This window comes from Salmo trutta, chromosome 2 (assembly GCF_901001165.1).
Source record: "Salmo trutta chromosome 2, fSalTru1.1, whole genome shotgun sequence".
Classification (NCBI taxonomy): Eukaryota; Metazoa; Chordata; class Actinopteri; order Salmoniformes; family Salmonidae; genus Salmo; species Salmo trutta.
The window spans coordinates 34633370-34654647 of NC_042958.1; the positions used below are offsets into that span (position 1 = coordinate 34633370).

At 44.0% G+C, this 21278-nt stretch overlaps 1 protein-coding gene and 1 long non-coding RNA gene across 2 annotated transcripts in view; one reads left to right on the forward strand and one right to left on the reverse strand.

The window, feature by feature from the left end:
- Positions 1-17283, forward strand: part of LOC115154378 (acyl-CoA dehydrogenase family member 11) — a 55243-nt gene extending 37960 nt beyond the window's left edge. Inside the window, exons 14-20 of the mRNA XM_029700552.1 lie at positions 4969-5038; positions 7432-7517; positions 8965-9036; positions 9709-9863; positions 11231-11347; positions 13158-13267; positions 16710-17283. Coding sequence (XP_029556412.1) covers positions 4969-5038; positions 7432-7517; positions 8965-9036; positions 9709-9863; positions 11231-11347; positions 13158-13267; positions 16710-16824 — 725 coding nt within the window. The 3' untranslated portion in view covers positions 16825-17283. The remainder of the gene's footprint in view (positions 1-4968; positions 5039-7431; positions 7518-8964; positions 9037-9708; positions 9864-11230; positions 11348-13157; positions 13268-16709) is intronic.
- Positions 17284-18522: 1239 nt separating this feature from the next.
- On the reverse strand, positions 18523-18822 carry LOC115148351 (uncharacterized). Its single transcript, XR_003866631.1, has 2 exons — positions 18720-18822; positions 18523-18558 (listed from the first exon to the last, which is right to left on the reverse strand). It is a non-coding gene; the product is annotated as an uncharacterized LOC115148351 (long non-coding RNA).
- Between the last annotated feature and the right edge of the window lie 2456 nt (positions 18823-21278).

Consider the following 21278-nt stretch of genomic DNA (forward strand, 5'->3'; position numbering starts at 1 on the left):
CCACAACCCACCACACTCCAGCTTCACCCTACTCTGAACTCATTTCAAAGCATCTTTTCAAGATGGCGGCAAGCATGTCTTTTTTTTCCTCTCTGATCAGTGTTTTTAGCTGACAAGGTTTTCGTGGACTTTTTGGCTCCATTTAGCTTTGTTTCGTCTAGCTATGAACACATTGGACAGTTTTTTTAAGGAGACATACAAGACTTTGATATACCTGGGCACCCTACTTATCTGAGCAGACACCTGCCTACTGCTGTTTTCATCCTTCCACTTGACATTGTGCCTTTGGATGTTTTTGGACTACTGCCACAATTGATCTCCACTTGGTTTTAGCCTACTTGGATAGATATTTTTTTTTATCTCCCGCGGCCCGGTGTAGAGCTTGCCTCCCTCCCGGCTTCTGCAGGCCTGTACTGGAAACTACATCCCCTCCAAGGTGCTTCTCTCCTGCCTATCATACTGGTAACACAGCCTCTATTGCGTTGCTGTTTTGATGGGCCCCAGCATTTAAACGCATTGAGTAAGTCTCTCCTTGCTGTTGTTATGCTGGCTAGTTTTGTGCCTTGGTTGTGACTATTGTGGGTCCTAGTGCTAGCTGGTTTCTAGTCTATGGTAGGGTTCTGGCATGCTGCCTGTAACTGTGGTGATCCGATAAACTGTGTGATTCAATCGAACTATCACACTGTGTGGATTGATTGACTTTTAGCTGATTCCTCACCAACCTATTTTATTTGTGTGGATTTGAACTGACTTTTCGCCATATGGGGAAAATGACTTTTTCCAGATTGGCGGCTAACACTTTCAGAGACCACAGTGATTGTTTCATCCCACCTATTTTGCTGCCTCAGGCCCTACGGTGCTAACCTTGGAAAAGTCATTTCAACTTCTACTCCTTCCTCCATTACTAATAGGGATAAACCAAATGGCGCAGTTCTATGCAATCTTCTACCCATATCAACCATCAGACAAGACCTGCAACCGCCTACTGAACGTAGCTTGTTTGAGTTGGAGACTCCATGTGACTTTAAAAATCGTAAAAGACTTACTTCCTAAACTGGATTACATTAAGATCTGGGCTATTCCTGGTATCGACTGAAACTTTGATCTCTAGGGACATTTTGGACATTTTGACTATTAATATTGAGGGTTATATTGTGTTCAGAGGTGACAGACAGGGTAGAAGTGGTGGAGTGGCCATTGTTCTTTTCCTTTCTCTCTTTACTGAAATCCATTTCCCATGCCCAAAATCTTTAGCTACTATGTTTAACATTTACATTTACATTTAAGTCATTTAGCAGACGCTCTTATCCAGAGCGACTTACAAATTGGTGCATTCACCTTAAGATATCCAGTGGAACAACCACTTTACAATAGTGCATCTAAATCTTTTTTTTTTGGGGGGGGGGGTTAGAAGGATTACTTTATCTTATCCCAGGTATTCCTTAAAGAGGTGGGGTTTCAGGTGTCTCCGGAAGGTGGTGATTGACTCCGCTGTCCTGGCGTCGTAAGGGAGCTTGTTCCACCATTGGGGTGCCAGAGCAGCGAACAGTTTTGACTGGGCTGAGCGGGAACTGTGCTTCCTCAGAGGTAGGGAGGCGAGCAGGCCAGAGGTGGATGAACGCAGTGCCCTTGTTTGGGTGTAGGGCCTGATCAGAGCCTGAAGGTACGGAGGTGCCGTTCCCCTCACAGCTCCGTAGGCAAGCACCATGGACTTGTAGCGGATGCGAGCTTCAACTGGAAGCCAGTGGAGAGAGCGGAGGAGCGGGGTGACGTGAGAGAACTTGGGAAGGTTGAACACCAGACGGGCTGCGGCGTTCTGGATGAGTTGTAGGGGTTTAATGGCACAGGCAGGGAGCCCAGCCAACAGCGAGTTGCAGTAATCCAGACGGGAGATGACAAGTGCCTGGACTAGGACCTGCGCCGCTTCCTGTGTGAGGCAGGGTCGTACTCTGCGAATGTTGTAGAGCATGAACCTACAGGATCGGTTCACCGCCTTGATGTTAGTGGAGAACGACAGGGTGTTGTCCAGGGTCACGCCAAGGTTCTTAGCACTCTGGGAGGAGGACACAAGGGAGTTGTTAACCGTGATGGTGAGATCATGGAACGGGCAGTCCTTCCCCGGGAGGAGGAGCAGCTCCGTCTTGCCGAGGTTCAGCTTGAGGTGGTGAGCCGTCATCCACACTGATATGTCTGCCAGACATGCAGAGATGCGATTCGCCACCTGGTTATCAGAAGGGGGAAAGGAGAAGATTAATTGTGTGTCGTCTGCGTAGCAATGATAGGAGAGACCATGTGAGGATATGACCGAGCCAAGTGACTTGGTGTATAGTGAGAATAGGAGAGGGCCTAGAACAGAGCCCTGGGGGACACCAGTGGTGAGAGCACGTGGTGCGGAGACAGATTCTCGCCACGCCACCTGGTAGGAGCGACCTGTCAGGTAGGACGCAATCCAAGCATGGGCCGCGCCGGAGATGCCCAGCTCGGAGAGGGTGGAGAGGAGGATCTGATGGTTCACAGTATCAAAGGCAGCAGATAGGTCTAGAAGGATGAGAGCAGAGGAGAGAGAGTTAGCTTTAGCAGTGCGGAGAGCCTCCGTGACACAGAGAAGAGCAGTCTCAGTTGAATGCCCAGTCTTGAAACCTGACTGATTAGGATCAAGAAGGTCATTCTGAGAGAGATAGCAGGAGAGCTGGCCAAGGACGGCACGTTCAAGAGTTTTGGAGAGAAAAGAAAGAAGGGATACTGGTCTGTAGTTGTTGATATCGGAGGGATCGAGTGTAGGTTTTTTCAGAAGGGGTGCAACTCTCGCTCTCTTGAAGACGGAAGGGACGTAGCCAGCGGTCAAGGATGAGTTGATGAGCGAGGTGAGGTAGGGGAGAAGGTCTCCGGAAATGGTCTGGAGAAGAGAGGAGGGGATAGGGTCAAGTGGGCAGGTTGTTGGGCGGCCGGCCGTCACGAGACGCGAGATTTCATCTGGAGAGAGAGGGGAGAAAGAGGTCAAAGCACAGGGTAGGGCAGTGTGAGCAGGACCAGCGGTGTCGTTTGGCTTAGCAAACGAGGATCGGATGTCATCAGCCTTCTTTTCAAAATGGTTGACGAAGTCATCCGCAGAGAGAGAGGAGGAGGGGGGGAGGGGGAGGAGGATTCAGGAGGGAGGAGAAGGTAGCAAAGAGCTTCCTAGGGTTAGAAGCCTTTGTCTGGGGAAAAATGTATCCATAACTGTTAAAGGGGTCTACCGTGTTCCCTCGGGAAGTCGGGAAGTTAACTAGTTGTCTTCTTTTATTGAATCAGAAGTTATTATCCTGGGTGACCTAAATTATGATTGGGAAATGCAGGCTTCAGACAATTTAAAAGACATATGTAATGATCTAAACCTAACCCAGCTGGTGACTAAGCCTATACACTAAAGTCAACTCTTCAAAGTCAACTCTGATTGATCTTATTTTAACGAATACACCAGAGAAATATGTTTCCAAGATATTAGTGACCATTGCCCAGTTGTTTTTGCTAGAGATGTGAGAATACAAAAATTTAAGCCTTGTGTCATCACAAATAGGAACTTTAAAAACTTCAGTGAACAGGCTTATTTACATGATCTTTATTTTAGTGACCTGGGTTGTAATTCAGCTATCCCTTAACCTGACTGAGCTTTGAGCCTTTTTGCAGATGTCTTCAATACTATTGTAGATAATCATGCTTAATATATTTTGATTTGTTTAACACTTTTTTGATTACTACATGATTCCATATGTGTTATTTCATAGTTTTGATGTCTTCTATTATTTTACAATGTAGAAAATAGTAAAAATAAACCCTTGAATGAGTAGGTTTTGACTGGTACTTTATATATATCAGTGGAGGCTGCTGAGGGGACGGCTCATAATAGTGGCTGGAATGGAGTAAATAAATTGGTATCAAAAACATGGTTTTCATTATTATGAGCCATTCTCCCATCAGCAGTCTCCACTGATATATATGTGTATATGTATATGTGTTGTATAATGTGTATATTTATGTTGTACTATACAGGGCGCATTTCAAAAAGAGTCTTAGGTCTCAATATATCTTTCCTGTTCAAATAAAGGTTAACAAAATATTTGGTAGTAAGAGGAAGGATAGTTATCTCCCTCTAGTGGCTGTTCCCCATCTCATCAGTGTTTCCATTCACTTTACTGTAAGAATATTACAGTGAAGCCATATTATGAGGATCACTTACTCTGCCATAGTAAAAATCTCTTCACAATCAATAACATGCTCACACCAGCTAAACCATAAAGAGTTCAGTGGTGATAGAGAAGCTTGTGTAGTTTAGAAACAAGTTAACGCATCAGAAGGGAAACAGAAACCTGTCAAATAGAACTGTACTGTATAGATCCAATGGATGTGGTTCCAGATACTTATAGGCTTGCATCCCAAATGGCACCCTTTGACCTATATATTGCACTACTTGTGACCAGAGCCCCATGGGCCCTGTTTAAAAGTAGTACACTAAATAGGGGCGGCAGGTAGCCTAGTGGTTACCTGCCAGTAACCAAAAGGTTGCTAGATCGAATCCCCAAGCTGACAAGGTAAAAATCTGTCGTTCTTCCCCTGAACAAGGCAGTTAACCCACTGTTCCGAGGCCGTCATTGTAAATAAGCGTTTGTTCTTAACTGACTTGCCTAGTTAAATACATTTAAAAAATGGGGTTATGTCCCCATTTTGGACACAACCAGACTCTACCTGTCTGTTTGTAGCTCCATCCACGCTCGGCAGAAGGACCACTGAGTCTATAGTCCGCCATACTGAAAATTATCATGGATTGTATATTCTGGGAGTGTGAAAATATTTGCTTACTGGTTTATATGTCCAGACATCCCAAGCTGAGAATAAATCATCTATTTTGGTTTAGGGCCACTTCGATAGGGTAGAGGAGTTTGTTTTAATGTTGTTTTAACGTTGATTTAACATGTCTGACTGTTTCTCCAGGTGCTGGTAACCCAAAGTGCAAGGTGGCTATCGTGATGTGCAAGAGCAAGTCTATTAACACTCGAAACAGGTACGCTACACTACACAGCCATGTCACAAACAGTGTCCGGAGTCCATTGAAGTGTCGGGTACACAGCCCTTAGTATAGGGATCATTCCAGATATTGTGGGGTGCATTTATATCAACAGATGTATTGTTTGCATTCAGTAACAATGATGGTGAAATTTATTTGGTTAAGTTTTGGATTGCTTTTATTACATGCTGTGTTTCTGTCTGTTGGGCACTCTTCTCAGACAGCCTCCTGGCAGGATATTAGTGCAAAGAAGAAGCTGATCGGATATAAAAAATGATTTGTTTAGTTTTGTATTCTGGGTCCAAACCCCTGTCTCCTGTGTAGTCGGAAGGATATCAATCGTCTGATTGGGGTAAAATGTGATGCGTTTAAGTCTTGTTGGGAGAAGGCTTTATACAGAACTGTGTGTGTGCATATGTGTTTAGTTCCAACTAACACCTCCAAATGATTTATCTACCTTGGCAGCCATCTCTAAAACCACCCACTATGTGCTATTCAAACAGCCATTTATGACTTTCCAAATTCAATACACACTGCTCTCCTCCTGCCAACCAGCCTCTGCTGGAATCCACTCTCCATTTATGTCCAGTCCCAGATTTAGTCTTGAATGAAAAAGGTGATTCTGGCACCTGTGGAACAATAACATATAGTTGAGCTTTGCCAAGGACACGGTTCTGTGGCTCAGAGACCTCGGTGTGGCCTTGAGGTCTATATTATTTCAGCAGAGCCGTTGACGTAAGGTTCTCTTTCATTCGTTGAGGATGATGACATTCCCAATGTTGTGGAGAATGCTTCCTGTGTTTCTATTGCAGTGGTGCACAGATGACTCCAAAGCTAGGATGTGGCAGGGATTGGGACATGAAAGTGAGAAAAGGAGAGAGAAAGAGAGAGATGGACAGCAAACTAGAGGGAGATAAATTCTAACCTACCCCCAGTTCCCATTTATTCCGGTCTCTCCTTAAGTCTGCTGTTATGTGCCAAATGGCACCCTATTCCCTATGTAGTGCACTACTTTTGACCGGAGCCCTATGGACCCTGGTCAAAAGTAGTGCACTAGCCTATTTAGGGAATAGGGTGCCATTTGAGACGCAGCCTGTGTTGTCCCCTACCAGGATTCAGACCTCTAATTAGCATCAGTAATCAGAACTGTGTGTTCTCTTCCACGTCATCTGTTTCTCCTTAAACGCCTTCTCCTTATCTCTCTCTCTGGAAAAGTAGAGACAGGTTCCTCTCTCTCTTGCTGTCTCTGTCTTTCTCTCTCTCTTTCGCTCTGTCTGTTCACCTCACCACCTCTCCCTTGCTTACTCTTTTTCTCCCTTTCTCTCTCTCTCTTTCTCTCTCTCTCTTTCTTTCACTCACTACCCAGTTACTGGAAAAGGCTCATCCCCTCTACCTCAGTGAGGTGTGTTGGCCAATAAACAGTGCACCGTAAAATCCAGTGCCACCACCTAGTAGCCTAGGTGATGCACTCATCTTACAATACATAAAAAAATACATTTATCATAGATGTTCTTGATAGATCGTCTGTAATTTTCACTTCAGTGCTTACGTTAAGCCAGATGGGCGAAGTTTATAACGTTACAGTCAGTTAACTGCGAGTATCAACCCCATCCTTGTTTTAAGCTTTGTTACTGGATGGGAAGTCTCTCAGATCTCAGTTGCTATAGCAGCATAGCAGACTCATCCACGCCTAGCTCCTGTTGGCAACCGCAGGGCTGATGGGAAAGAGAGAGCCAGAAAGGGAAGGAAACATGCTTTTCCCATCATGCTCAGTTAGTCCTGGGACAGAGTGTAGACTGTAATCACACCCAGCTTTAGCAGGTTTGTTTGGCTGACTCACTTCATCCACTACCCATCTGTAGTGCCCACCTGGGTGATGCCATGGTGGCCATTTTGTGCCTGAAAGCTCATTGTGAATCAGCTCTAACTTCACCTAATTTATATTTTAGACGTTCCACCTCTCTCTTTTCCGTGGAAGTTTCTGGCTTATTAAGATTCAGAGCTTGCCTTCTCCCTACACCTCTGCTGCTTCCCTCTCTCCTCTCCTCTCTTCTCCTCTGACAGCAGTGTCTGCCTCCCAGTCAGCAACAACCTTGGCATCAGAGAATAGGAATGAAATAGAATAGTTAGCTGGAGCATACGTTTTCTATCTCTCTCTCTCTCTCTCTCTCTCTCTCTCTCTCTCTCTCTCTCTCTCTCTCTCTCTCTCTCTCTCTTTCCTCCAACTGTAGCTGACTAGGAAAGTTGTCAGTTTTAGAGGCTAGGTCATGGTCTTTATGTCTCTGTGTTACTGCCATTGGTACAGTACTGTATAGGTTATCTATCTGTAGTATGAATATGGTCAGCTCAGATCTATGCAGCTCCGGTTGTGAGGTCGTTTTGTGTTCCAGACACGGTCAGCACAGTATGATCCTGGTCCCACTGGACACCCCTGGTGTGAACGTGATCAGACCATTGACCGTATTTGGACAGGACGGTAGGATATTTTCCCCTCATAGACTATATATACAAAAGTATGTGGACACCCCTTCAACTTAGTGGATTCGGTTATTTCAGTCACACCTGTTGCTGACAGGTGTATAAAATCGAGCACACAGACATGCGATCTCCATAGACAAACATTAGCAGTAGAATGGCATTACTGAAGTGCTCAGTGACTTCCAACATGGCACCGTCATAGGATGCCACCTTTCCAATAAGTCAGTTTGTCAAATTTCTGCCCTGCTAGAGCTGACCCGGTCAACTGTAAGTGCTGTTATTGTGAAGTGGAAACATCTAGGAGCAACAACGGCTCAGCCGCGAAGTGGTATGCCACACAAGCTCACAGAACGGGACTGCCGAGTGCTGAAGCGCATAGCGCGTAAAAATCGTCTGTCCTCTGTTGCAATACTCACTCCGAGTTCCAAACTGCCTCTGGAAGCAACGTCAGCACAGGAACGGTTCGTCGGGAGCTTAATGTAATGGGTTTCCGTGGCTGAGCAGCCGCACACAAGTGTAAGATCCCCATGCGCAATGCCAAGCGTCGGCTGGAGTGGTGTAAAGCTCGCGGCCATTGGACTCTGGAGCAGTGGAAATGCGTTCTCTGGAGTGATGAATCACGCTTCACCATCTATCAGTCCGACGGACAAATCTGGGTTTGGCGGATGCCAGTAGAACTCGATACCTGCCCAAATGCGTAGTGCCAATTGTAATGTTTGGTGGAGGAGGAATAATGGTCTGGGGCTGGTTTTCATGGTTCGGGCTAGGCCCCTTGGTTCCAGTGAAGGGACATTTTAACACTACAGCATACAATGACATTCTAGATGATTCTGCGCTTCCTACTTTGTGGCAACAGTTTGGGGAAGGCCCTTTCCTGTTTCAGCATAACAATGCCCCCATGCACAAAACGAGGTCTATACAGAAATGGTTTGTCGAGATCTGTTTGGAAGAACTTGATTTGCCTGCACAGAGCCCTGACCTCAACCCCATCGAACACCTTTGGGATGAATTGGAACACCGACTGCGAGCCAGGCCTTATTGTCCAACATCAGTGCCCGACTTCACTAATGCTCTTGTGGTCCCCGTAGCAATGATCTAGTGGAAAGCCTTCCCAGAAGAGTGGAGGCTGTTATAGCATCAAAGGGGGGATCAACTCCATATTAATGCCCATGATTTTGGAATGAGATGTTTGATGAGCCGGTGTCAACATACTTTTGGTCATTTATTGTATCTGAGTAGGCAGATTACTCATTCCCCATACTGTTGGTTGCGTCCCAAATTGAACCCTATTGCCTTTGTGCACTTTATGGGGAAAAGAGGTGTCATTTGGGACGCAGCCTTGTTTTGATTGGATCAGGCTTTCTATGCACATAAAACATGCTGTTATGTACAGTAACCTCCGTTGTTCATCTCTCTCTGTGATTTCCTGTGATCTGTTGTATCAGATGCCATTCACGGCGGACATTTTGAGATCCACTTTGACAACGTGCGTGTGCCTGCTTCCAACATTCTTTTGGGTAAGATACGAAATCCTAACGTTATTGACACGGTATACATGCTCTATCACTGGGTTCCCCAACTGGTGCTTTTATTTTGACCCCCCCCCCCCCCAATTTTTGGGAACAAGAAAATAATAAGATTTTCGTTGAGAATTTTAATTGTTGGACATAAAAAACTGTAAAAACAACAGGAAATCAGTCCCAAGTGATTGTAATCTGTTCCCAAGTACAGTATTTGCACACATAATATGATGTGATCGTATGCAAATGTAAGCAAGGTTTGAAATTGTAATTGTTTTGTCAAATATTACATCTGTTTGGGTTTCTTGCTGTCAATTTGCAGTCTACAGATTGACCATCCGCTCAAGAAAAAATCAGCCCGCAGCTGAATCTAGTATGATCCACTGTGTACACACTGTGCATGACCCTTAAAGGGGAAGTTCAGTATTTTACAACTTAATGTTAGGTCGTACCTCACCCTGAAAATAGTCTGTAGGCCAGGAGAAACTGTAATGCATGGTTCTGTTTTCTGCAAAACCATGCCACTACAACTTCACTTAAGCAATCGTTGGCTAAAGCTTGCTTACCTATGGAACTAATGGGGAGATGCGATACCTGTAAAAGACAGTTGACAGTAATGTCATTTTTGTGTCTGTCTGTAATACTGTCTGTGTGTGTGTCCCCGTGCAGGTGAGGGCCGAGGCTTTGAGATAGCCCAGGGTCGTCTCGGTCCTGGCAGACTGCACCACTGTATGAGGGCCGTAGGATCTGCTGAATGGGCACTGGAGCTGCTGTGCCAACGTGCTGCGCATAGACAAACCTTCGGCAAGAAACTCTACCAGCATGTGAGTGTGCTGGGGGGGGTGTGTGTATGTTATCCCACAGTCATTTGACAGACGTTAACATACCATTTATGTTACGTAGTCTGTCCACGAGACTGGTGAGTGTGTGTACATCATCATAACTGTACAGGGCATCGTGGAGCAACATTCCTAATGGTTATGGGCTTTCGTCGCTGTACAAAGTCAAGAGTAATAGTACCAAGTTCAACTCTTGCTCCGCATTGGTCTAGCCATGTGTCTAAGATCTATTGTTCAACAGAAGTGCTGCTCCCTGGCTTCTCTGTGCCAGCAGCTTATTCTGATATACCAGACTGATCTCGCCTGTCCCGGAATATTCTCTTCTTAATAAATCAGTGTCTCTCTGGGCCCTGCTCAAAAGTAGTGCACTACATAGGAAATAAGGTGCCATTTGGGACTCCCTGCCCATAGTGGGGCATCAGAACAGGCATCAGGTCATACTCAGCACTATTTCCTGTCTTAATGTGCTCCCATGGCAGAGTCTGGGCCAATAGTAGTGACTCAGCAAGCATCTATCATTTTAGTGACAGCCGATGGGATTAATCTCCTCAGAGATGCCACCGCTGAGTCCCAAAAGGCACTCTATTCTTTACATAGTGCACTACTCTTGACCAGGGACCAGCATTAGTGCTCTGGTCAAAAGTAGTGCACTACGTAGGGAATAGGGTGCCATTGAGGACGCCGCCAATGTCAGATTTGTCTGCGTTGGAGCTGAGAAACGTAATGGTGCTCAAGGCTCTGCCGTGTCAAGTTTATCTTAAACATTTTGAAATCTAGCTAGTGCTAAGCTGACAAAGGGGTAGTGATGGGAATTTCTTAGTGCTCGATACCCTGGCATAGGGAGTTTTTCTGACAGTGCCAAATGAAAACTTTACAGTGTGAGGATTAGAAATATTGTGTGATTAAAATGAGGATTTCTGCCATGCTAAGGCTTTTAACGCTGTTGTTGCTAAGTGAAATATGCTAGTTGTTGTTGCATTTGGAATCACTGGATGTGTACGTTGCTTAGCCAGTGCAGATGCCCACAGCACAGCAACTGTACAACTGTAGAGAAACCCTAATAACTCATTATTGGAAAAGGTATTTTGTCTTGTCAAGTTTTTATTAAATTGAGGAAAACACATTGCTCGAAAAAACGCTTAATTGCTGAGACCTAGAGGTCCAATTGAGTTACTGTCAAAATGTTTCATGAGCTTTTCATGAGCTGTACATTGTGATTGTCTGTCTGTCTGTCTGTCTGTCTGTCTGTCTGTCTGTCTGTCTGTCTGTCTGTCTGTCTGCTTAAATGTCTGAATATCTGTCTGCCTCTGTGAATGTCTGACTTACTGGCTGTGCTGTATGTCTGTGTCCAGGAGGTTGTGGCCCACTGGATAGCAGAGTGTCGCCTGGCAATAGACCAGACTCGCCTACTGACCCTGCATGCTGCTCACGCTCTGGACACACTGGGCAGCAGGAGCGCCCGGAAACAGGTAACACACGCACACCTCATTAGCAGAACAAACCGCGTAATTGTCTCCCTAACTGTTATGTGACACTTCTGAATGTAATATGGCATAAAGACTGTGCCTGCTTGAAACAGACCGCCTGGTTATGTAAATGTGTGTCTGAAAACGTCAGAATGTCAATGGGTTGTAAATATGAGTTCCAGCCGTCTGCTTCCTGCTTAGAAAGGTCAGCCTGATATGGCTCTCATGTCACATCTGTATTATTAGTCACTGTGCATACACAGAGGCTTTCAGGTCTGTCATACATACAAACACACACACACACACACACTAGGTTTTATTCCGAGCTGGCCTGTCCCAACTCGAAAATCAACCAAGGGACACACAAGAGGTGAAGAGTCACCCGCAGTATCTCACATAATAGGACTCTTATAATATGATTGACATGATATCAGCCTGACGTGAGAGCTGAACTGAGGTGCACTGACAGGAGAGGTGAGGATAAGGTGAATGGAGGATAGTGGAGATGGAGGGATGAGAGACCCGAGGGTAGATTAGTACATATTTGCATCCCAAATGGCCCCCTACTGTATTCCCTACATAGTGCACTACTTTTGACCAGAGCCTTGTAGGCACTGATGAAAATAAGTGCACTATATAGGGAATAGGGTTCCATTTGGGATGCACTCCATGAGGTGAGTGACGGAGCGAGGGTAGGGAAGGGCCGAGCCAGCGCCCCCACGTTTAATCTGGTAAGGGGGACACGGGAGACGACAGAGAGGAAGACATGGCAAACTCATTGTGACAGCGTGACCCGTGTCTGAGGTCAGAACAGAGATGGACTAAGGAGTGACTACAGGAATACAGAGCTGTCACTCACATCTCCTATCCTATCACATCCCCTCACAGACACGATACTGTAGGGTTGGAAAATAGTAGCTCTGATCCAGGGTGTTACGCACGGATTGCTGACACTGACAAGGCTCAGCATCAGCAACCCGCACGTAACAGCCTGGATCAGAGCTAAGCAAATAATGTAATACATATTCTACTAATTTAATCGAGGGAATGGAATGCTACGAAACATTTTCTGTTGGTAATGTTTTCCGTACCTTGTACAGTGAGTCATCAGTAGTTGAAAGAGCTGTGCAAATGGAACAGGAGAACCTGAGGCCTATTCAATTAGTGGCTATACAGCACTATGTTAACAGCCTTTCACCATTATCCTAGAGTTCCACTGCACTGCTGCATGCGTGCGTGCGTGTGTGCGTGCGTGTGTGTGTGTGCGTGTGTGTGTGTGTGTGTGTGTGTCAATCCCGCCACACCCCTGCCTGTGTTCCATCAGTTTCACGGCGTGGAGATTTACCCTCAATGCCGAATCCTGCAGGGCTGTGAGTAGCACTCAGCTTACGCTCGGCTCCACACCGCCTGATGTCCTGCTTGTAGCTGTCACAGCAGCACACACACACACACTCTCACACACACACCCCACCACCATCAGTGTAAGGAGTTATGACAAGGAGTGGTGTCCTGGAATAACACGCTGTGATTCTCCCTAATGCTCACATTAACACAGAGATTCTCATCTAAAGGCCAGGTGCTGTGTCTGAGAAATATGAGATGTCTCTTCCAGGCACAAAAGATGTCCCAGGGGTGGATGATCAAAGCCCTCGGCAACACTGAACACTCCACCAGCCAGGTTCTTTCTGGGACGCGTGGCTCGCCCAGCCTGCGTCCCGAATGGCACCCCTATTCCCTATGTAGTATTACAGTTCATGTGAACCTTTAGTGTTACTGGTCCCCCTGTTAATTTCTTAATAATGGTCTCTTGTAGATTGCCATGATCAAGGTGGTTGCTGGCAGGATGGTGTGTAAGGTAGTGGACACTGCCATCCAGGTGTATGGGGGTGCGGGTGTATCTGGAGACTTCCCCCTCGCTCAGATGTAAGTACCTTTCATTTAGCTAGTTTAGTCTTTTGGTTTTTTTAACTGAGGTGACTGCTTTGTTGTTTTTTGATAGATCAGTATTGATTTTTAACTTCATTAGAATCATTCAAAGCAAACTTTATCAATTTTCATTTAGCGATACAGCTGGTGACATTTCCTTATGACCCTTGTTTGTTTTGATCCAGACACTGCCAGGCGGTGCTGCAGTGCTGCACATTACAATGTCACAATTTACCTGTCCTCACGCTGCATCCTCAGAAAGTGTCTACAGTTGTAGCTAGGACTGTGGGGACTGTGGCGTCATGACATTTTGGCAGCCTGTTATTGTCATGCAAAAGCCTGCCGGTCTCACGGTAATTGACCGTTAATTAACATAAAGATGTTTAGCATCTCCAGGCTTCCATGCGTACAAGCCACTGATGCGCGCCATTGGAACATCTACATTAATAAAAGTCTAAGAAATCAATTTAATATACACCATCAGAATATAACCATTATTTATTTTAGGCAGGTCCAAAGAAACATAATGATATGAAGAAAATGTATTTCAGAAGAACAGAATATGAGTTGGCCTACTGTATGTTATCTGGCTATGTGACATGCCATAGGCTGCAGGCTTGTTCATTTAGCAGACAAGATATGCCATTATTTTATATTAAATTATGTTATATTAAGAAGAATATAATTGAACTTAGCTGAATAAAATAGAAAATATATTTTCCCATTCCGGAGCGAGTGCGCATATGAAGTGACTATGTTGAGCGTAAAAATGATAATTTGAAACAGGTCCTATATGCTAGATTTAGAGTTATTTGGCAACTTTAGTTGTGAATGATACAAACCTTAGAATGTCTTAGAAATCCAAAAATATATGGGCTGCATGATGCGATTTTAGGCTATTGATGAGTTGAGAAATTCGCTAAAAAAGCTTGCGCTCTGTTCCTTGCCTCAGCCTGCACACTCTGTTCTCTCAAAGTGATCATATTTTCACCTATCAGTCTATTCCCAATATAATCCCGTCTTCACTAATATGGGAAATTTGTTTCGATTTAGAATGGCCATTATCGAATGGGCAGGAACAGGGGCAGGAGAAAAAAGACCTGTCCTCCGTATGCACTCCAATAGCGAATGGTGGCCGCTTTCCCTCCGGTTAGTTTTTCACTGATGTGGGATAGGCTACTTTGGTTTTTATAGCGGAGCATTTGTTTAATATGAACAGCTGAGGAAAACATGTAGTAGCAGCTGTCATCCTCCCCTTTCTTGTGGCAACCATCAAAACGCTGCTTTCACACGGGATTGCATATAGAAATGTCTGGGTTTATAAGAAATGTATTTCACTTCACGCATCAACCACTGAGGAGCATACAGCCTCTCGCTGCGCGACAGGTGATATTCCGCCCAAACTCTGTATGCCATGGGCTCTCTGACCCGGTTCCTGCAGCTACCTAGTGCTTCATTTGGGAAAACAAGTTAAATCTTTTTGGGAACATCGCTAGTTTTCACAACAAAACATATTTCATTAAACTGTTGACAGCCACTCTTTCTGCGTGCTGGAGAAAGGAATGAAAGGGAGAGAAGAGGATATGGAAACGCACAGGGGTGAGATATTCTGTAGCTAAAGGTATTGTGTCAGCCTATTAAAATATAAAAAATGCTCTATTACCAGGCTATACAAAATGAAATATAAATGTAGTATAATTGTAGGGTAACTCTGTAAGTCGCCCTGCACAATGAATGAACCAACAGCATCGCCTAGGCCTATACGTTCTCTCCCAGACTCGTGGATAGAAAGTTGTACCAAAGACATCTTAAATCGGTTTTGTTTCATGTTTTTCTGCTGTGCGTAATATGCTGTAGGCTATGTATTGTATAACTGCCCAATCACTATTTTGCATAAACTGTAATATGTTTATGGGTGTTTTGAATTAAAGCCGCAATATGTCACTTTTTGGGCTACCCGAACAAATTCACATAGAATTTTGAGTTATAGATCTGTCATTCTCATTGAATGCAAGTCTAAGAAGCAGTAGATCTGTTCTATGTGTGCTATTTCTTTTGCGTCTTTTACTTTCGGTTTTATACACCAGCTTCAAACAGCTGAAAATACAATATTTTTTCTTAAGTAAAATATATTTCACAGCAGTTTAGATGGTACAATGATTCTCTACGCAATACTTGCTTGTTTTGTCCAGAAATTAGGCAAACTATTCGAATTTGAACAACCAGGAAATGGCAGAGCAATTGCTGCATATTGCACCTTTAATCATCACCTTAGAAGCGCTGTCCATTTCGTTGTTAGGCTTCGAAACAACACCCACAACGACCATGTTTTCCACTCAGTTTCAACCTGTTGTTGAACTTCTTTCTTCAAATGAATCATCACAGTGAGGTGAGTTTTAAACGCAGGATACTGTTTCGATGAAAAGTGTTTGATTAGATATTTGATTGCATTTGCATTGATGTCAGAGTGATTAGAGGGACAACGGAGCGCTGAGTAACAGGACATTGGCGATAGCCAGTTGGGTACTGCCAACGCATGTCCAGAGTGCATAAAAGGAGATTACCGTGACTCAGCGGTCACGTGGAATTTTACTATGGTCATGACTCATGACTGCCGGTGTGGCGGTAATATGGTCACCGCAACAGCCCTAGTCACAGCAGACAAACGCTGTGAGATGGAAAAAATGCTTTCTTACAAGGTCGACAGGCAGGCAATCTGCCACTGAGCATCAGCCACGCAGACAGTGATGGTTGGCAGCTCAACGCTTACAATGGAAGATAGACACAGGCAATGGGGAAGAACAGGGGAAAGCATAGGGAAATGGCTTTGAATATCAATGATCAATTACAATTTGTGTGTCTCAAATGCAAACTACAGTACTAATAGAGTCTATTGTCAGAAGACAAATGACACTTCATCTGACAATAGGCTAATTACTCCTTTCTATCCTAACACACAGTATTAGCCTAATCTTCCAGTCTGGAGCTGATGTACTGTAGATATTGCACAGAATTTGACATTGACCTCCTGCTAACATTGTGTGTGGCCAATGTGGCCAAGTTCTTTCTTCTCTCTCTCTCGCTCTCTCTCGCTCTCTCTCGCCTCTCTCGCTCTCTCTCCTCGCTCTCTCTCGCTCAAGGCTACAGGGTATTTAACTATCTCTGCGAGGTCTTAAGCCATACAGTGTTCTATTGCACGTTAGGATGCTGCTGTATCACCAGAATCAGCTACAGTATGTTCTAAATAATAATTGTTATTGTTCAGATGGAGTATGACAATGGTTCATTCATCAGTGCACACTCCAGCAAAATGTACCAAAACGTTTTGAAGCGAAAACAAGCGTTTCTTATCGAACATGTTCCGGTAGTGCCTCTCTGTTTCAGTCCCTTTTCTTCCGTTTGGTGCAATAATAAATACGACCCATTTGTCCCTCCACAGGTATGCGTACGCCAGGACTCTGCGCATAGCAGACGGGCCAGACGAGGTGCACATGTCGTCCATCGCCCATCTGGAGCTCAGGGACCAGATGAGAAAAGCCCAGGCCAAGCTGTGATGTCTTGCAGGGGTTAACAGGATGGGTTAACACACAGGCAGCCCTCAGACAGGGTAACGGAAGGGTTAATAGAGGTTTTAACACATTAATAGTGCCGTAAAGGAGCTTCATCGGTCACGGGAGCTACGGCAATTGATTGACAGGCCAATCTCACCTACAAGTCACTGTGGATGCCAATCGTAGATCTCCACATACAGAGATTCTGAGATTTGCATATCTAAAACATGATCAACTCTTGTTCTGCCTTAATGTGATTGTGGGGGAATAGCAGTCTACTGTATTATGGTATGAAAATCTGGTAGAACATGTCTTGCATCTGCTGGACTACAGACGACGCTAAACAAAAAGGGGTATCATGTTTTTGGATTCAATACAATGGAGTAATTTATAACTAAAATGACATACACTGCCTTAATATGCTCATAGGATATGTAAATAAAGATTTGGATAGGTGGTAAATCGCATCATTTTTTGAATTCACTATGATTATCGCAAGGACTTCTTTCATATGCATGTTTCACAACACAAATGTTTATGTATTTACAATTACCTTGTGGCTATAATGCCAGGGATTGACTGAAACACCTGCTGAGACTGAGGTTGTCCTAATATGGACACCTTAGACTTGGACCTCACCTTGGATCCTTGCCCTGGAGTCACCAAGCCCTTGTTCTGACAGTATGTTCACACAGTAGCTTTGCTGGGCATTCAAGACTTAACTTGTGTGCAAAAACACTCCGTTAGTTATGTCATGAGCTTCCTAGTGCTGGCCAAATGAATTCTAAAACAGATGGCTTACATCTTGAGGATTTTGTTCCTCGCTAGCAACTGGTCCAATGCCCATAAATGTTAGAGAATAGTCGCCCTCTCAGTACAAAGGTTTGCCTGCTAGTTTAGACTCTGCCCCTGATCCTCCTTGCCTTGGGCATTCACTTTGACCAGGGCCCATAGTGCACTACCTTTGACCAGAGCACTATGTAGGGAATAGGCCTGCCATTTGGGATCTACCATCTGTAATTGAATCTGACATCCCCCCTAATCCACAATTTCTGAATAATTTCTGGCAGTTTCTCAGATCCCGCTGTGTGGGAATTCAAGGTGTTGCACTGGGCAACAGGGAGGGAGAATTGGGAAGATTTATTGGACTAAAGGAACAGCCTGTTTTTTTGGAATAGTGAAATGTACTAGTCCATTTGTCAAGGTGAAGCCCAACTCGTCATAGACTAAACTGAAAGTAACAACCCTCTGTAGCCTTATCAATCAAATGTATTTATAAAGCCATTTTACATCAGCCGATGTCACAAAGCGCTGTACAAACAGCAAGCAATGCAGATGTAGAGCTGGGCAAGCTCTAATGAAGTATCCTCCTACATTTTGCCTTCATTTGAATCTGATATATGCACAGAATTACCAAAGAATCACCTTTTCAAAAGTACAATTCTGTAAAAAAAAAAAAAATGTAAAAGTGTAAATCAGCAGATCATAAAAGACATATTAAAGGGGCTCTCAGAAACTGTATACTTGTCCTCACGATGTGTTTCTATTATACTATATATTATAATATAACATTTGAAAATAATACATGTAAAACCAATATGTTTTACAAAGAGAATATATAAAGTACAGTTCATGAACTATTAAAGCAGTAGTGCTTCAGCAATCACTTGTTTAATTAAATGTTTTTAGGAACAAACATCCTTTTTTCTTCTGTGCGCTCCTCTTGCATCTCTGTCCCTGGGGAAAGAGTCAAGTTATTTATTTGTTCACGTCAAACATTTACTTTAGATAGAGAGTCACAAAAAAATGTAACAGATTGGTAAACAGTTTTTAACTATTTTGTGTAATTGGTTTTTAACTGTTTTGCATGAACTCGATTGGATAGTCGATTGATTTACTCAGATCGATGGGAAGGGGGATTGTTTGGGGTTCGGCGAGTCGTGACATTAAGGAATACGCTCCGGGTCGTCCTTTTGGCTTCGCCTTCTTCCTCTCATTCTGCCACCTGCCTCCGTACTCTGGTTACCTGGAAGAACAATGACATGACACAAGGTTGAAGGCAGGTCGACCGAGCATTGCTAAGATAGCCTCTCAGAGACTTGGGCAACTCTTGCTTTGACTGAGGCTGTCCTAATATTGACACCGTACATGTACTGTGTCATGTCATCAGTATGTTTGAGGATCTCACGAAACAAACAGTTCTGATATTAACATATGGACCGGTATCATATGATGGTCTGATCCTGTGTTGTGGCAATGTTGTGTACCTGTAGGGAGGCACTGGGGTTGTTGTTGCTGAGAGAGAGAAGGATCCCACTCTGGATTTATACTTGTTCTTCTTAGTCCCAGACTGGCCTAGGTGTCTCCTGGCCCGCTCTGTCTGGAGGAACAACATTCCCGTGGGATCATTTAGAAACTAGAAGGGGCTACTGTATGTTACACAGGAGGCTGGTGAAGGGAAGACGGCTCATAATAATAACTGGAATGGATAAATGTAACGGTATCAAAATAATGGAAACCGTGTTTGATGCAGTTCCATTTATTCCATCCCAGGCATTACAATGAGCCCCTCCTATTTACAATGACACCAGCCATCACTGGTGTGTTAGCACACCAAGTGCTTCACGAAAACAACTCAGGATAAAAAAAACTCCAGTGCAGCTTCGCATTCTTGCTTACTCCACCGTTTCTAAGGGATCGCAAAAATGACAACACAACAGCCCCATTGGATCATTTGAGACCTCTCCTTCCTGTCTTCATCTATCTCCCCTCCTTCCCTTTCTCCAGTCTTACCTGAACATTGATGAGTGTGTTGGGGAAGCCCTTGGCTGAGAAGGACCCAGGAAGGAGGGAATTCCTTCCCAACTGTCTCTTCTGTCTGTCCAATGGCACATCCGATGTCATGTCGTCATCTAGCCACATCTTTTAAGACATAAATGATGCATTAATTACATTCTTAATGAATGTGGAGCATTTTTAGATGGCTGATAAGCATAATATGCATGCACTGCCCTTACAGAACCAACTCGAATTTCACGTGATAATGTGATCGCATGTGAAGTTAATGTGATAACGTGACATGTAAAAGCAAAACATGTGACACGTGATAACTCGAAACTACACATGTGAAAACATGATCTTGTGAACTAAATGTGACAACATGAGTTTAACATGTCTTTATTTCACGTCAAAATGCAATTCCACATGAGAGTTTGATTTTTACATGTGAACATTTCTGCTCAACTTGTGAAATCAGCTAAATGCGATTTTTGCATGTGTAACTGCAAATTATACGTGTTTTTATGTAAGGGCTCCCGAGTGGCGCAGCAGTGTAGGGCACTGCATCTCAGTGCTAGAGGCATCACTACAGACCCTGGATTCCGGGCTGTATCACAACCGGCCGTGATCGGGAGTCCCATAGGGCGGCGCATAATTGTTCCAGCGTCGTCTGAGTTAGGGAAGTGTTTGGCCGGGTAGACCGTCATTGTAAAATAGGAATTTGTTCTTTACTGACTTGCCTAGTTAAATAATACAAGTAAATGTGGGTTTTAAGGTAAGTGGTACGCTGTTCAGCTAAAATAGTGTAAAAAATCTTTAATTTATGACAATATGATTACATTTCACATGATCACTTAGTACTGACTTTTCAATATGACACCACCTGGGATTTCAACTCACAACCTCTGGAGTTGGGATACGCTGAGCTCTCTGCTGCGCCAGTCTAGCATTCCTCTACACACGCATTACCTATAGTACATCTCTGCACTTAGCAAAAGAGTGCCATCTGCACTTCTATTTTAGTTATCAGTTAATCAAACCATTCTGTCATTGATTTAATTTACTTATTTCAGCTATTTAAAGGTTTTCTAGGAAAAATGAAATGCCTTCCGCAATGTAATTGTATTAAGTGCAGCCAAAGACATCTGCCTAGAGTCAGAGCATCAGACAGATGTCTTATCCACTGAATCCACCTGCATCGTGTGTGTGCGTGTGTGTGTGTGTGCAATGAATTTGGTGAATTGATATTTAATATTAATAGTCTATCTTAGGACAACAAGCATTTTAGTTGCATTGATCTTAGTGTCTCATTGGACTCAAATGCCTCCTGGGAAGTTATCATTACACAGCCATATGTCATGCACACACCAACCCAGAGTGGGAAGTAATCCAGTACAAGGTGGGATCCCTCTGTGATAGAGAACAGACTGTGGTAGGATGTCTTTGTGGGGAGGGAGGCTCATATACCTGTGGCTGTTTATGGTTATGGGTCTTTCTTGCAGCAGATGGCATCCGGCGCACAAGCCCTGCATTCTGTGAGAAGAGCGTTTTACCACGTGAAAAAAAGAGGATTTATTCTTTATTCCTGTTACAACATGTTTGTACGTCGTTACATTGTTATTGCATAGGTATGACAGTAACTTAAAGTTACCCCCCCCATAAAAAAATATAATTTAAAG